This window comes from Primulina tabacum, chromosome 17, assembly GCF_025594145.1.
Source record: "Primulina tabacum isolate GXHZ01 chromosome 17, ASM2559414v2, whole genome shotgun sequence".
Lineage (NCBI taxonomy): Eukaryota > Viridiplantae > Streptophyta > Magnoliopsida > Lamiales > Gesneriaceae > Primulina > Primulina tabacum.
In genome coordinates, this window is record NC_134566.1 from 20,456,905 (window position 1) to 20,474,478 (window position 17,574).

General features: G+C 41.6%; 1 protein-coding gene across 1 annotated transcript; it reads left to right on the top strand.

The window, feature by feature from the left end:
• The first annotated feature begins 8,375 nt into the window (after positions 1 to 8,375).
• On the top strand, positions 8,376 to 8,870 carry LOC142530564 (uncharacterized). Its single transcript, XM_075636395.1, has one exon. The coding sequence runs from the start codon at positions 8,376 to 8,378 to the stop codon at positions 8,868 to 8,870; it is 495 nt and encodes a 164-aa protein (XP_075492510.1).
• The last annotated feature ends 8,704 nt before the right edge of the window (positions 8,871 to 17,574 follow it).

Genomic DNA, 17,574 nt, shown 5'->3' on the forward strand with positions numbered 1-17,574 from the left:
TTTTGGGTGAAAAATACTTCAAACTCTTATGGTCGGTGAAAATCTTGTACTTCTCTCCATATAAGTAATGTCTCCAAATCTTCAATGCAAACACTACTACTGCAAGCTCTAGGTCTTGTGTCGGGTAATTCTTCTCATGAACTTTCAACTGTCTAGATTCATAAGCTATGACTCGGTCATTTTGCATCAAAACTGTGCCCAAACCAAGTTTCAAAGCGTCCATATAAAGAACATACTCTCCTTGCTCGGTTGGCATTAACATAACTGGCGTTGAAGTCAAAGCTCGCTTCAACTTCTCAAAACTCTTTTGGCATTCTGATCCACAAATAAATTTTGCATTCTTCTTCATCAAAATGGTCAAGGGAACCGCAATAAATGAGAATCCTTGAATAAAATTTCGGTAGTATCCAGCTAGACCCAATAAACTACGGATCTCGATTACGCTCTTTGGTACTGGCCACTCTGTAACTGCGCAAACTTTGCTTGGATCAAATTCAACTCCATCTCTAGAATTAATGTGGCCTAAGAACGCCACTTTCTCGAGCCAAAACTTGCAATTGCTAAACTTAGCGTATAACTTTCTAGTTTGCAACAATTGTAGAGTCGTTCTCAAGTACTGACTATGCTCCTCTAAGCTCTTTGAGTAAATCAGAATGTCATCAATGAAGACTATGAATAATTAATCCATATACGGCTGAAATACGCGATTCATGGGATCCATGAAGATCGCCGGCGCATTGGTCAACCCAAATGGCATGGCCATAAACTCGTATTGCCCATATCGAGTTCTAAAAGTCGTCTTATGAACATCAGACTCTTTTATTTTCAACTGGTGTTATCCCAGACGAAGATCTATATTCGAGAAAATCGATTATCCTTGCAATTGATCAAATAAGTCTTCAATTCTAGGTAAGGGATACTTATTCTTGATGGTGACTCTATTCAGCTCTCGATAATAAATGCTGAGTCGCATACTTCCATCTTTTTTTTGCACGAATAATACCAATGCGCCCCACGGAGAACAACTAGGGCTAATAAAATCCTTTTCTAGAAATTCTTGAATTTGATCCTTTAGCTCTTTCATCTCGGTGGGTGCTAGACAATACGGTACCTTAGAAATTGGCATGGTGCCCGACATCAACTCAATAGCAAATTTCACTTTTTGGCCCGGTGGAATGCAAGAAACGTCCTCAGGAAAGACGATAGGAAAGTCTATGACGACCTCAACATCTTCGAGTTTTTGACTGACAGGAACATGTGTTGAAGTAACACATGCTAGAAAAGCTTGGCAGCCTTGCTTCATAAGTTTCCTTGCACAAATGCAGGAGTTGATGCGCGACATTTGCTTGTTCCTCGCTGCCTCAAATATAAAAGATTTGCCGCTGGGTGGTCGAATAGACACTGAACTCTTCCGAAAATCTATCGAAGCTCCATTCAGAGATAGGCAATCCATGCCAAGTATGATGTCGAATTCATGCATTGTGAGTACGATATGATCTGCTTGTACCACATCTTTTTGCAAATGAAGCACCACATCTTTTTGCAAATGAAGCTCTAGATTCTTCACAATGCTCGAAGTGACAATTTGATCACTGGAAGGAATAGAAACTTGGAAGCCCAATCCCATATACTCGGGTATAACATTTAGTCGCTTGACAAATGTCTCAGATATGAATGAGTGTGTAGCTCCCAAATCCAGCAATGTGTAGGTAGCTTCACCTAGAATGAATATCTTTCCGACGACGAATACTCCATTAAATCTATTCGTGTTGAAACTAAAAGAATTTTGAAGGATCGGTTTTGACACTTGTGAGGGTGATTCAAACACAATATTCTCAATGAGCTGCAATAGCTCGTGTTCTAAAAATGTAAACACCGATGAATTAAATGGAGTTTGGTTTTAAACCAAGCGAAAAATACTTGAAGTAATCCTTCGTTAAGAAAGCTCATCAGTTTAAAGCTTTTAGCTTGTGTAAGCTGATTATCTTATATAAGGGGGATCTTCGAGCTTGTATCAGTTTAGTTATGGTGAAAACTGAAATGACATCAGCTGAACTGATCAAATCAGTTTAAAAATGAAATTTAAGCAGTTAAATACACAAGATATGTTTATGGATGTTCGGAGACTTCAACTACTCCTACTTCACCTCTTCTACCACCTAAGGTAGGATCCACTAGAAGACTTTTATTTATGCAACGTCTTGGACAAATTCACTCAGCTTAGGAATTACACTATTTCCTAGCAGAACTCTTAGCCTAGATTGAAGGCAAAACCTTACCGCCACTGCATCAGTTCAGTTTTGGTGTAAAATGACCATTTTGCCCCTGAAAACCCCAAAATGACCATTTTATCTCTGGACCTCTAAATTTCAATCCGAAGCTTACCAAACTCCTTAAAACATCCCAAAACATATTTATAAGAATTTCTTGGACGTAAAATCGAGCCCGTTTCAAAACATAATCGAATCATTTTAGAACTTTGACCGGAGTCCCGGTTTTAACCCGGATTAAACCGAAACTTAACCAATATTCTCCCAACTTTTTACCACACCTTATAGACATTTAAAAGACCCAAAAACCATCAAGATCAGACCACCAAACCCTTCAAACATTCCCTGAAAGTTGCTGGAAAATAACAACTAACGCTCCTCAAAAACCCTAGCTCACCGAACCACCAATATTTCGATCCTAGCTCAAAACAGAAAGAACCAGCTCCTAACCGACCTCTCCTAGACCACTATAGGACCCTACTGGACCACACCATAACACGAGGTCAGCCGCATGCACGCTGGACATCGCGATCGGTCGCTAGACTCCAAGGAACTACAACCCGCGGCAAAATAGATCAAGCTTGATCGTCTTCAGGGATGGATCCAGAAGTGTTCAAGCCTTCCTCAGCCATGACTCAAACCTCACACGGTCTTGTCTAAGCTTGGGATCGGACCTTGCACCGCCAGCCCCACCCTTTTCCACGCGATCTACCGAAAACCCGCACCAAACGCAGCGTCAGCCTCTAGGATACCGCAACATAACCGACTCCAGCCTATGGACAGCAATAAACCACCGTTCCTAGCCTCATAACAGCATGAAATCAACAACCCCCTTGCAACACTTCAAGAAAACGTGAGTGGTTGATAAAAAAATGAAATAACTTGTAACAAAAACGAGCGATCTCCATGTATGATGCTGGATCTAGAATTTCACACACAAATAAACACAACAGCATGTATATAGTGTATATGATGTAGAAATGGAAGTACGTGGCGGGCCTTGATGATAATGTAAAGGAAAACTAGAAGAACCGCGCAAATGGAAGGCACCAGAGGAATTTTCTTTGAAAGATCAAGCTTGTCCGATGGATGCTTGGTGTTTTGCTGTTGAAAACCAATAGAAAAGTGTTGATTGGAGGGGTGAGGTCGGCTGATTAATTAACTTTAGGTTTAAGAATACAGTTGGTGTAATATTTAAGTAGTAATTAAGGTGCAAATGGGCCTTAAATATTATTAAAAAAGTTTAAAAAATGTTTTGAGCCCAATAAGCTAAAAATAAGCTCATTAAGTCCAAACACACCCCAGAAAAATATTTTGTGTATGTACATTTGAAAAATTATTATACGAACCCTCAAAAAGTCCTGCAATTCAATAAAATTCGCGTACCGCTTAACGGGTAAAAGTACCCAACAAAGCTCATTTCTTGAAAAATACATTTAAAAAATCTTATATTAATTAATAAAATTTAATCATGTAATGAAAATAATTTTCTTGATAATTCCTCGGTCTCCATTCCTCGTTCGAGCGCAAAATGCATCTAGTAACCCTAATGCATAAACTTTTAAAATACCATGAAATAAATCCTATCATGCAATAATTATGCATAAAATGCATAAAAATGATTAAACAAATAATTTAAATAAATTCCTAAATTGCATGCATTCACTCCTAGGCCACGCTTGATCGGCTTCAGGGATGGCTCCAGCAATTGTTCGAGCCTTCCTCAGCCGTGACTCAGACCCCACATGGTCTTGTCTAAGCATGGGATCATCGGCCTTGCACCGCAAGCCACACCCTTTTCCACGCGATCTACCGAAAACCCGCACCAAACGCAGCGTCAGCCTAAAGGCCTCTAGCATAGAGCAACATAACCGACTCCAGCCTATGGGCACCAATAAACCACAGTTCCTAGCCTCATAACAGCATTAAATCAGCAGCCCCCTTGCAACAATTCAAGAAAACGTGAGTGGTTGATAAAAAAATGAAAGAACTTGTAACAAAACCGAGCGATCTCCATGTATGATGCAGGAACGAGAATTTCACACACAAATACACACATAACAGCATGTATACAGCGTATATGATGTAGAAATGAAAGTACGTGGCGAGCCTTGATGATAATGTACTCGAAAACTAGAAGAACCGCGCGAAGGGAAGGCACCAGAGGAATTTTCTTTGAAAGATCAAGCTTGGCCGATGGATGCTTTGGTGTTTTGCTGCTGAAAACCGAGAGAAAATTGTTGAGTGGAGAGGTGAGGTCGGCTGATTAATTAGGTTTAGGTTTAGGTTTAAGAATAGAGTTGGTGTAATATTTAAGTAGCAATTAAGGTGCAAATGGGCCTTAAATATTATTTAAAAAGTTTAAAAAAAGGTTTTGAGCCCAATAAGCTAAAAATAGGTCCATTAAGTCCAAACACACCCCCGAAAGATATTTTGTGTTGGTATGTTTTAAAAATTATTGTACGAACCCTCAAAAAATCCCCTGATTCGATAAACTCGTGTACCGCTTAAAAATATGCTCTGGTGGGTAAAAGTACCCAACGAAGCCCATTTCTTGAAAAATACATTTAAAAAATTTTATATTAATTAATAAAATTTAATAATGTAATGAAAATAATTTTCTTGATAATTCTCCGGTCTCCGTTCCTCGTTCCAGCGCGAAATGCATCTAGAAATCCTAATGTATGAACTTTTAAAATACCATGAAATAAATCCTATCATGCAATAATTATGCATAAAATGCACAAAAATGATTAAAAACATAATTTAAATAAAATCCTAGATTGCATGCATTTAGGTTACGTGAATTAAATTCCTGGACCTTACGTGGGAATTGGTTGTGACTAACAATGTATATGTAAATGCTAATGACGTATATATAAATGCTAATGATAAGGCCTAGGCACAGTGGATGGGCAATAATGTCGCTGATGTCCGACAGTCATCGGGTACCATGGTTTTATGTAGATGGATTCATCGTATAATGATGAAACGATAAAGCTGATACGAAGGTCACAAATGATGAACTGAATTCAATTAAAGTAATTGTATAAGTATATGATGATACGATAAGCTATTTTTGTAATGTCCAGGAATTTAATTCACATAACCAAATGCATGCAATCTAGGATTTTTCTTCTTAATTATGTGTGTAATTATTTTTATGCATTTTGTCCATAATTCATGCATGATAGGATTTAATTCATGCAATTTTAAAAGTTCGTGCATTGTGGTTTCTAGATGCATTTCACGCTCGAACGAGAAATGAAGACCGGAGAATTTTCTAGGAGAATTATTTTATAACATGATTAAATTTTATTAATTTATTTGAGGTGATTTTAAGTGTATTTTTCTAAAATGGGATTTTATTGGGTAATTTTACACGCATGATTTTATTTTTAACGCTACGTAATTTTTATCGAAACAGGGGATTTTTTGAGGGTTCGGCTAATATTTTCAAAATCTTTCCAACAAAAAATATTTTTCGGGAGCGTGTTTGGATTTAATGGGCCTACTTTTAACCTTATTGGGCTTATATATTTTTTTAAACTTTTAATAAACGATTAGGGCCCATTTATTTAATCTTAAACCATGTAATTAGAACTTAATTATTCCCTAAACTTTCCACTTAACCTAATCACTCTTCATCAGCCACCTACCCCTCCACTCACAAAAATTCTTGTGATTTTTCTGCTGCAAGCTTTCAGTGACTCCATTTTTCCCTTCAATCAAAAGCTCCTCTCTTCGACCGATTGTCCCTCGCTCGTTTGTCCAAGAATAATCATCATGCACGCATTGTATAATACTTTATGCATCGTACACAACATATATATGCTGTTATATGCTTGTGTGTTTGTGAAATCTCGATTCATGCATGAGTGGGATGGATTATCGATTTCTCTTGTGTCTCTTGCATTATTACTTTTGTGGCTCACTTTTTTCTGGTTTTGTGTATGGGGCTGCGGTTTCAGGGCTGGTAAGTGACTGATGAAAGGGTCAAGATTTTGTTTGAGGATTTAAATCAAGCGCCGATGCCGTAGGATGGGAGAATGAGGGGCTGCTTCTTGGTAGTGCACGGTTGGGGGCCGTGGTTCGGATAGGAGACGGAACGAGCGGTCTGACGGCTGAAGCAGAGCATGGACCAGACCCTGGTGGGTCTGAATCATGGCCCAGGAAGGCCAAGCCACCGCTGGAACCACCTGGTCTGCCGGCCGCACGCAATCGGGGGAGGAGCTTGGGTAGAGTGATTTGAGGGTTAGTGTTCGGTCCTGTTGTGTAGTCCTGCATGGGGCTGTAGGCTCTTTTCCAGTGAGTCCAGGTGAGTCCTAGGATGGTCCAGGAGAGTTCGAGCCATGGCCGGTGCCGTCGGGTAGGCTAGGGGCGTGAGTTTGCAGGAGATGAGGATAATAGGGTACAAAAATAAAAAAGGTCCGAACCTTGAGGATTTTCTGGAATTTTAAGCCATAAGATTTTAGGCCCGATTTTAGTATTTTAGGATTTTTTAAGTGTTTTTAAGATATTACAAAAAGTCGGTAAAAATTTGGTTAAGTTTCGAGTCGATTCGGGTTAAAACCAGAACCCCGGTCCATGTTTTAAAAATGAATCGGTTAAGTTATGAATTGGGCTCGAGTTTATGTCTATGAATGCTTTTAAAAATGTTTTGGAACATTTTAAGGAGTTTGGTAAGCTTCGGATCAATTTTAGAGGTCTAGGGTTGAAACAAAAATTTTTGGGTTTCCAGGAGCAAAATGGTCAATTAGTCTAGGGTTGAAACAAAAATTTTTGGCTTTCCAGAAACAAAAGTTTTTGGCTTTCCAGGAGCAAAATGGTCATTTTGCATCCGGGGTGAGATTTTGGTCATGGTAGGCCCCTGAGCACAAATTAATGATACTTTAAATGTTTATGCATCATGTTTACGATTTTTTACGCAATTATGATAAATACGTTGCATGCTTGGTTTTAAGGAAAAAGTTACGTATATGCATGTTTTTATTAAGTGGTGAAAATGATGTTATTTTTTAAGGATGAGATTTGGTTGTGACTGACGATGTATATGTATACGATGACATGAGATATGATGAGCTGAGGTCAAGGCTCAGTGGACAGGTAATGCTGTCGCTAATGTCCCCGCCGTCGGTACTGTGATTATACGTAGATGGATCCTTCAATATAGCTTATACGATAGAGCTGATTCGAAAGTCACAACTATTGAACTGAATTCAATTAAAAAGAAAATTTTTATGTATATGATGATATGAGATGACATTATTTGACACGACATTATTTTACACGATACGTTTATGTTCATGTTTTAAGTTCACGAAAGTTATGTTGAGTATGATATTTTTCATTGCTGTGTGTCTGTATATGTACTCGTTATTCCTGGTACATGTGTGTTGAGTCTTTAGACTCAATAGGCGTGTGTGATGCAGGTGAGCTAGTTACCGAGGAGACTGGAGGTGCTGGACTCTGAGCATGCAGCACTGGTGCGGTGACACGACCCGAGGACCGCACAATTTTTCTGCATATTTATTTATGAGATTTGAAAGGAATTAAACATTTTAGATACGTTGAGCATATTATGATTTTTACTGCTTTACGTTTACGTTTGATGTTGGTTATTTTAAAATGTGATATTTTTATTGCCAAATAAAGAAAATTATTTTAAATGTTTTTGTAATGGCGAGCTTTCATAAATAAAAAAATTTATTTCCGCATTTTTAAAACGAGTAGACGTTTCAGTTGGTATCAGAGCTAGGATCCTGTGTAGGGTTGTGCCACCATCAGCTTCTGCCGCTCAATCTTCAAAGCCTCAAGTATGTAAGCTTTATGTTCTAAATGTTTAAACGATTTACTGTTATCATCTGCATGATATCATGATTTACTGTACATGTTTAACTAATTTTATGCTTTAAGGTTTATTGTTTTAAACACTAGATTAATTGTATGAGGGGTTACGTTTTAAATTGGACTCTATTCAGATATGCCTCCCAGACACGAGCCCAGGATGGACAGACAGGATGATATCCCTGAGGGTGGCAGGGGCCCTCCACCACCACCGCCAGGGGACCCAGCTACCCGAGTTCTGAGGGGATAGCTAGACTCATGGAGCAGGCCCAGCTAGGCCAGCAGGTTTATACACAGCAGACCGAAGTTTTCGAGCAATTCAGTAGGCTCAACCCGAAGGTGTTCGGGGGTACCACTGATCCATTCGTTCCAGAGGGATGGATTAGGTTGCTAGAGTTGAATTTTGACTATTTGCAGATGAAGGATGGCGACCGAGCCAGGTGCGCCATTTACATGCGGAGGGATGATGCATCCCTATGGTGGGAGGGAGTTGCACATGTAGTGGATGTGGCTACTCTCACGTGGGCCATATTCAGGGAGATATTTTTCGGGAAGTATTTTCCAACTGACGTCATGGTCCGCCTGACGAGAGAGTTCATGAGCCATAGGCAGGGAGATTTATCAGTGGCAAAGTTCATCCGCAAGTTTGACAGGGGCTGCCATTTTATGCCCAAGATAGCAGGGGATGCCGCCCAGAAGCTGAGGCATTTCATTGATGGACTGAGCCCATTCTTCGCCGGGACGTCATGCTGATGAGGCCGGCAGGGTATGATGAGGCCACCGCCTGCGCTTTTTTCAGGCGGAGCATGCTTTGCGAGACATAGACCATGAGATGCAGAGGAAGAGACAGCAGGCTCAGTCCAGTTCCCAGCCTCATAAAAAGCAGTTTACTGGGCCGCTGAGGCATCAGGGGCAACAGAGGCCCCAGGGATAGAATAGGAGGCCGCAACAGTAGCAGCAGATACCTCCTCAGGCGCCAGGAGTGCCTAAGCCAGACGACAGACTGCTGTGCCCACAGTGCAACATATTCCATTTTGGTAAGTGCATGTGGGGGACCTTTAAGAGCTTTGTGTGCGAGCAGGAGGGCCATAAAGCAGCGGATTGCCCTAGGAACAAGGGCCCCACTACTAGCCGGGCTTATGTGATGCATGCCGAGGAGGCGAAGGCAGCGCCAGACTCGACACTGATTACCAGTAACCATTTTGTTTAAGATTTTAATTTTCGCATGATTTTAATGCTTGACTGATGATTTACTTATTTGGATTTGTAACATAGAAGGAATTATGATGCATGCTCTACCTGTTTGGAATTAAGAATTTAATTGTTTGATCTAAGAATTTTAGGGACCCAATTGTATGAACTGGTAAATTGAGGACTTAATTGCTAAAAATCGAAATTTTCGTGGTTAAATTCGAAAATGAGAAAGGGCTAAACTGCAAATTTCGAATAATGGGAGGACCAATTTGCAATTTTCGAACTTTAAGGTGGTTAAATTGCAATTTTTGTTTTCTCTGGGGTTGAATTTCGAATTTTGGGGAATGATGATTGGGTTAATTAAGTGATTTTTCGAGGATTCTGGGTTAATTGCCGATAAAAAATGCCTTAAGTTCAACTCTATTAGATTTGATGGTATGTTTGTTGTAGGGAAGATACATATTGCAGGTGTAGCCACGCATGCATTGCTAGATTCAGGGGCTACACATTCGTTTATATCAGAATCTTTCGTGAAGCAACTAGGGATCATACCAGTAGCGATGGATACAGGGTTTAGAGTGTCGATCCCATCCGGGGATCAGACGTTCACTTCTCAAATAGTGAAGAGATTGGAGCTCCGGTTACAGAAGTATGCGGTGCACGCAGATTTGATAGTGCTACCACTATCGGAATTTGACATCATTTTGGGTATGGACTGGCTATCTTTTCATGGTGCAGTCATAGATTTTCGATAGAGATCAGTGTCTGTCAGACCCCCCAGTGGGAAGCTGTTTGGTTTTGAGGCAGCCAGACACCAGCAGATGCCGCACGTCATTTCTTGCATGTGTGCGAGGAAGCTTATTAAGAGAGGCTGTCAGGCATTCTTGGCTAGCATTGTATCAGTGACAGAGCCAGTCAGTCAGAGGCTGGAGGATGTGGATGTGGTCAGTGAGTTCTCCAGTGTTTTCTTTGACGATGTTTCAGGCATTCCACCAAACAGAGAGGTGGATTTATCTATTGAGCTTATGCCAGGGACAGTGCCGATATCTAAGGCACCCTACAAATTTGGGCCTGTAGAGATGAAGGATCTTAAGGATCATCTTCAGGATCTTCTGGATAAGGGTTTCATTCGTCCTAGTTTTTCTCCTTGGGTGCTCCAGTGCTGTTTGTTAAGAAGAAGGATAGCAGCATGCGACTATGCATTGACTACTGAGAGCTGAAAAGAGTCACAGTTAGGAATAAGTATCTGTTGCATAGGATATAGGACTTATTTGATCAACTTCAGGGAGCCTCAGTGTTCTCCAAGATAGACCTTCGATCCGGATACCATCAACTAAAGGTGAGAGAGCCAAAGGTACATAAGACAACCTTCCGGACGCGATATAGGCAATATGAGTTCTTGGTGATGTCCTTCAGTTTGACGAACGCGCCAGCAATCTTCATGGATCTCATGAATCGCGTGTTTCAGTCATATTTATATCAGTTCATCATAGTCTTCATTGACGATATTCTGATCTATTCGAAGAGCAGGGAGGAGAACAGTCAGCATCTGAGGACAGTGTTACAGACTGTAACGCCCCAGATTCGACGACTGTCCTCACTGTATCAAGACGAGTCTTTCCAGCGTGATTATGTCCTCACTTCATTCATGTTCCCTCCACCTAGAAGCCTGTCAGGAGCCGCTCATTGTCCGTGCAACTGATGGCACCGGCGATCACCCCCCGCCCTCTTCGGCCCCGGGCCTCACATGCCCACCAGCTTCCGCTTGGTTCGTCCCCGAACCACACCGTACTAAGAGAGGTCGGCTCTGATACCACTTATAACGCCCCAGATTCGACGACTGTCCTCACTGTATCAAGACGAGTTTTTCCAGCATGCTTATGTCGTCACTCACACGCATCCTGGGAAACTTGCCAGGAGGTCACCCATCCCAAAATTGCCCCAAGTCAAGCACGCTTAACTTTGGAGTTCTTATGTGATGAGCTACCGAAAAGAAGATGCACCTTCGTGATATGAGTAGTACAAATCAAATCTTTTAAACCCTCTTCAACTGTATAGTCCATTACATTGAACAGTCTCGGAATCCCTCTCATTCCCGTGTGGGTCGGTTCATTCATATTCCCTCTACCTAGAAGCCTGCCAGGAGCCGCTCATTGTCCGTGCAACTGATGGCACCGGCGATCACCCCCCGCCCTCTTCGGCCCCAGGCCTTACATGTAAATTTGCGGAAAATTTAAAATTTTTCTTTTTAAATAATTAAAAATGCCTCCTTCATAAATGAACTTATAAATAAAGTTTGATGTTCAATGTGGCAGCGGAAGAATTAATATTTTTGAGATAACAGTAAAAAGTTTTCCCAACAATAATTAAAACGTTTGAGCCATCGATTAAAAATAAATGCTGAACTAAGGTCCTCGGGTCCTACTACTGCCGACTCGAGCCTGCTCACTGGTCCCCGCCCTTGGCCCCGACATCATCAGAACCTACAACAATCAAGTCTAGTGAGTCTAAAGACTCAACATGCATATATCGTAAATAACGAGTAAATACTATAGTAAAATTTCATGGAATAAAAATGTCGTGTCATGATTAATTATAATACGTGCATAACTGAACTGAAAATATCATGGTAAAAAAAATGTTTGCTCCTTGGAGCCCTGTACTGAAATAGCTTGCAATAATTTTCCTGGTGAGATTATGGTATACGCAAGGCGGCCCTGCACTGAAACTGACCGGTCCGGTCGCCAGTTACCGGTCAGTTGAGTTTGTTTCACCCAGTATACCCTTTTATTGTAACGACCCATTACAGGCCCAGTGGACCGCCCATACGGCCCACTGCCCCGATCGACCCAAGGCTATCCCGATCTTGGGCTCTGCTCTATGGGCCTTGGCCCATATATGGAACTCTTTCCCTCACGGGCTTTCCATAGGCGTCGTACGGGCTAGTAGCTCAATTGGTACCAGGGTTGTGCTAAGTACCTATATATCCATGTGGTCTTAGGTTCGATCCTGGGAAGGCACAAGCTTCAGTGCATGGGCTGAAGAGTTCTATGAGTAACCCGTACGACGCCAATGGAAAGCCCGTGAGGGAAAGAGTTCCATAGATGGGCCAAGGCCCATAGAGCAGAGCCCAAGATTGGGATAGCCTTGGGTCGATCGGGGCAGTGGGCCGTATGGGCGGTCTACTGGGCCTGTAATGGGTCATTACACAGACTCTACAGGATAGGCGAATGCATGCCAAGTTCAGCAAGTGTGAGTTTTGGCTCAACAGGGTGGCGTTCTTGGGCCACATTGTATCTCAGGATGGCATAGAGGTCGACTGCAGCAAAGTAGAGGCGGTCAGAGATTGGCCAGTTCCGAAGAGCGTGACAGAGATCCGCAATTTCTTGGATTGACAGGTTATTACAGGATGTTTATCCAGGGCTTCTCTTTTATTGCGGTGCCTATGACCTCCTTGACAAAAAAGAACGCCAAGTTTAACTAGGGACCAGAGTGTCATGAGAGCTTTGACAGACTGAAGCTAGCATTGACCACTGCACCAGGACTAGCTATGCCATCAGGGCAAGGAGAGTTTGTGGTCTATACAGATGCATCTAAACTTGGTTTGGCGCGGTTCTGATGCAGCAGGACAGAGTAATAGCCTACACATCCAAACAGCTGAAGGTCCATGAGAAGAATTATCCGACTCATGACCTCGAGCTAGCCGCAGTGGTATTTGCCCTAAAGATCTGGAGACACTATCTGTATGGCGAGAAGTGCAGGATTTTCACAAATCATAAGACCCTGAAGTATTTCTTCACACAGAAGGAACTGAACATGCGACAGAGGAGATGGTTTGAGCTGGTGAAGGACTATGATTGTGACATTAGCTACCATCCGGGTAAGGCTAATGTAGTTGCAGACGCTCTGAGCAGGAAGCACGCAGTGATTGCTCGTCTGTCAATACAGAGACCGCTACAAGCTGAGATTAAGATATTTGAGCTTGTAGTTTATGCCAGGGGCGAGACCTTGAATCTTGCTACTCTGATAGTACAGCCAACTCTGAGAGACAGAATCCAGACAGGGCAGATTTCTGGTGAGCAGTTACAGAAGTGGAGATAGAGGGACGAGGCTAAAGGCCAGAGACTGTATACAATTGTTGATGGCATAGTCAGATATAGGGACCGCCTATGGGTTCCTGACAGTGATTCCCTCCGAGAAAATATCTTGAGTGATGCCCACAGCACCCCGTACTCCATCCATCCAGGGAGTACGAAGATGTATAGGGATTTACAGACTCTGTATTTGTGGCCGGGCATGAAGAGACATATTTTGCGGTTTGTCTCCGAGTGTTTGACTTGTCAGCAGGTCAAGGCCGAGCATCAAAGACCTGCAGGTAAGCTGAGATCACTCCCTATTCCTGAGTGAAAATGAGAGAATATTATTATTGATTTCGTGACAGGGCTTTCGAGGACTACTGGATGATTAACGCCATCTGGATGATTTTTGATCGGCTCACTAAGCCAGCCCATTTCTTACCGATCAAGAAGATATTCACCATGACTCAGTACGCAGAGCTGTAAGTCAGAGAGATAGTCAGACTACATGGGATTCCAGTGTCCATCATATCAGACATGGATACGAGGTTCACGTCTGCATTCTGGAAGAGTCTTCACTAGGCGCTGGGTATGAAGCTATTGTTCAGTACCGCTTTCCACCCTCAGACGGACGGTCAATCAGAGAGGGTGCTTCAGATTCTAGAGGACCTACTCCGAGCATGCATGATCGACTTCCAGGGCAGCTGGGAGTCGAAGTTACGTCTGGTGGAGTTCACATACAACAACAGTTATCAGACATCGATAGGTATGGCTCCATATGAGCCACTGTACGGAAGGAAGTGTAGGTCGCCAGTTTATTGGGATGAGGTAGGTAAGCGAGCAGAGTTGGGTCCAGATATTTTCAGACAGACAGCAGATTTAGTGTCATGGATTAGTGACAGGATGAGGACTGCACAGAGACGTCAGAAGAGCTATGCTGATCAGAGACGACAAGATCTTTAGTTCGCAGTAGGGGATCATATGTTCGTGAAGGTCGCACAGATAAAGGATGTGATGAGGTTCGGGAAGAAAGGCAAGCTCAGCCCTAGATTCATCAGACCATTTGAGATACTAGAGAGGGTTGGGACACTTGCATACAGAGTTGCTTTACCGCCGAAACTGGCGCGAGTTCATAACGTGTTCCACGTTTCCATGCTGCGGAAGTACATGTCGAATCCTTCGCATGTGCTTAACTATAATCCACTTCAGCTGACACCGCATCTGTCATTTGAGGAGAAACCCACTCAGATTTTGGACAGACAGGAGAGGAGACTTTGGAAAAAGGTAATCTAGATGGTCAAGGTCAAGTGGCTGAATCATTCTGAGGAAGAGGCTACTTAGGAGACCGAGACCGAGATGAAGAGTCGCTACCCGGAGTTAAGTGTATTTTTCTAAAATGGATTTTATTGGGTAATTTTACCCGCATGATTTTATTTTAACGGTACGTAATTTTTATCGAAACGTGGGACTTTTTGAGTGTTCGGCTAATAAATTCAAAATCTTTCCAACACGAAATATTTTTCGGGAGCATGTTTGGATTTATTGGGCCTAGTTTTAATCTTATTGGGCTTAAATATCTTTTTAAACTTTTAAATAACGATTAGGGCCCATTTATTTAATCTTAAGCCATATAATTAGCACCTAATTATTCCCCTAAGCTCTCCACTTAACCTAATTACTCTTCATCAGCCGCCCACCCCCTCCACTCACAAACATTCTCGTGATTTTGCTGCTGCAAGCTTTCGATGACTCTATTTTGCCCTTCAATCAAAAGCTACTCCCTTCGGCCGATTGTCCCTCAATCGTTTGTCCAAGAATAATTATCAGGCACGCATTGTATAATCCTTTATGCATCGTACATGATATATATATTATGTTATATGCTTGTGTGTTTGTGAAACACTCGATCCATGAATGAGTGGAAAGGATTATCGATTTCTCTTGTGTCTCTTGCATTATTACTTTTGTGGCTCACGTTTTTCTGGTTTTGTGTAAGGGGCTGTGGTTTCAGGGCTGGTAAGTGACTGATGTAAGGTTCAAGATGTGGTTTGAGGATTTAAAGCAAGCGCCGATGCCGTAAGATGGGAGATTGAGGGGCTGCTTCTTGGTAGTGCACGATTGGGAGCCGTGGTTCGGATAGGAGGCGGAACGGGCGGGCTGACGGCTGAACCAGGGCATGGACAGACCCTGGTGGGTCTGAGTCATGGCTCAGTAAGGCCAAGCCACCGCTAGAACCACCTGGTCAGCCGGCCGCATGCAATCGGGGGAGGAGCTTGGGTAGAGTGATTTTAGGGTTTGTGTTCAGTCCTGTTGTGTAGTCCTGCATGGGGATGTAGGCTCGATGCCATTGAGTCTAATGGAGTCCTAGGATGGTCCAAGAGAGGCCGAGCCATGACTAGTGCCGTTGGGTAGGCTAGGGGCGTGAGTTTGGAAGAGATGAGGATAATTGGGTACAAAAATAAGAAAGGGCCGAACCTTGGGGATTTTCTAGAATTTTCAGCCATAAGATTTTAGGCCCGATTTTAGTATTTTAGGATCTTTTAAGTGTTTTTAAGATATGACAAAAAGTCGGGAAAAATTTGGTAAAGTTTCGAGTCGATTCGGGTTAAAACCGGGACCATGGTCCAAGTTTTAAAACGAATCGGTTAAGTTATGAATTGAGTTTCCAGGGAAAAAATGGTTATATTGCACACGAGATGAGATTTTGGTCATGCCAGTGCCCTGAGCAAAAATTAATTATATTTTAAATGTTTATGCATCATGTTTACGATTTTTTACGCAATTATGATAAATACGTCGCATGCTTGGTTTTAAGGAAAAAGTTACATATATGCATGATTTTATTAAGTGGTTAAAATGATGTTATTTTTGAAGGATGAGATTTGGTTGTGACTGACGATGTATATGTATACGATGACATGAGATATGATGAGCTGAGGCCAAGGCTTAGTGGACAGGTAATGCTTGCGCTGATGTCCCCGCCGCCTGGTACCGTTGTTATACGTAGATGGATCCATCGATAGAACTGATACGATTGAGCTGATACGAAAGTCACAACTAATGAACTGAATTCAATTAAAAAGAAAATGTTTACGTATATGATTATATGAGATGACATGCTTTGACACGACACGATTTTACAAGATACGTTTATGTTCATGTTTTAATTTCACGAAAGTTATGTTGGGTATGATATTTTTCACTGCTGTGTGCCTGTATATGTACTCGTTATTCCTGGTACAGGTGTGTTGAGTATTTAGACTCAATAGGCGTGTGTGATGCAGGTGAGCTAGTTACCGAGGAGACTGGAGGTGCTGGACTCTGAGCTTGCAGCACTGATGCGGTGACACGACTCGAGGACCACACGATTTTTCCGCATATTTATTTATTAGATTTGAAAGGAGTTAAACATTTTAGATACGTTGAGGATATTACAATTTTTACTCCTTTACGTTTACGTTTGATGTTGGTTATTTTAAACTGTGATATTTTATTGCAAAATAAAGACGATTATTTTAAATGTTATTTTGTAATGGCGAGCTTTTATAAAAAATAAAAAATATATATTTCCACACTTTTAAAATGATTAGACGTTTCAGTTTTGGCATGTTATGATTTCATATGACACGTTTACATTTACGCCTTTTAAGTTAATGAAAGGTATGTTGATTACAGAATATTTTTCACTGCTGTGTGCTATATATATGCACTTGTTATTCATGTTCAGGTGTGTTGAGGCTTTACACTCACTATGTGTGAATGATGCAGGTGAGCATGTTGATGAGGGGACAGGAGGTGCCGAATTTGAGTTGGCAGGACTGGATGTGCGCACAAGACCCGATGACCACATTTCTTCCGCACATCACGATATTATGAGTTTTGAGTAGACATGCTTAGTTGATTACGTTTATTTTTTTATGTTAGTGATTTTCAGGATTCCACTCGTTTTATGTTGTTCACTTAGGTTTGAGATCCGCGTTGGAAAAATTTTAAAACACAGTATTTTTTTTGTTACTCGATTACAATTATTTTTTAAAAGACATATTTTTCAGCAGGATTGCATGCATGTAAAAATATTTAATTATTTATTTCGAAAATGTGATCTTTATTAAAAAAAGTAATAACAAAAAAAATTAGCAGCATTTTAAATTAGTAGACGTCACAGTTGGTGTGAGAGCCAGGTTCCT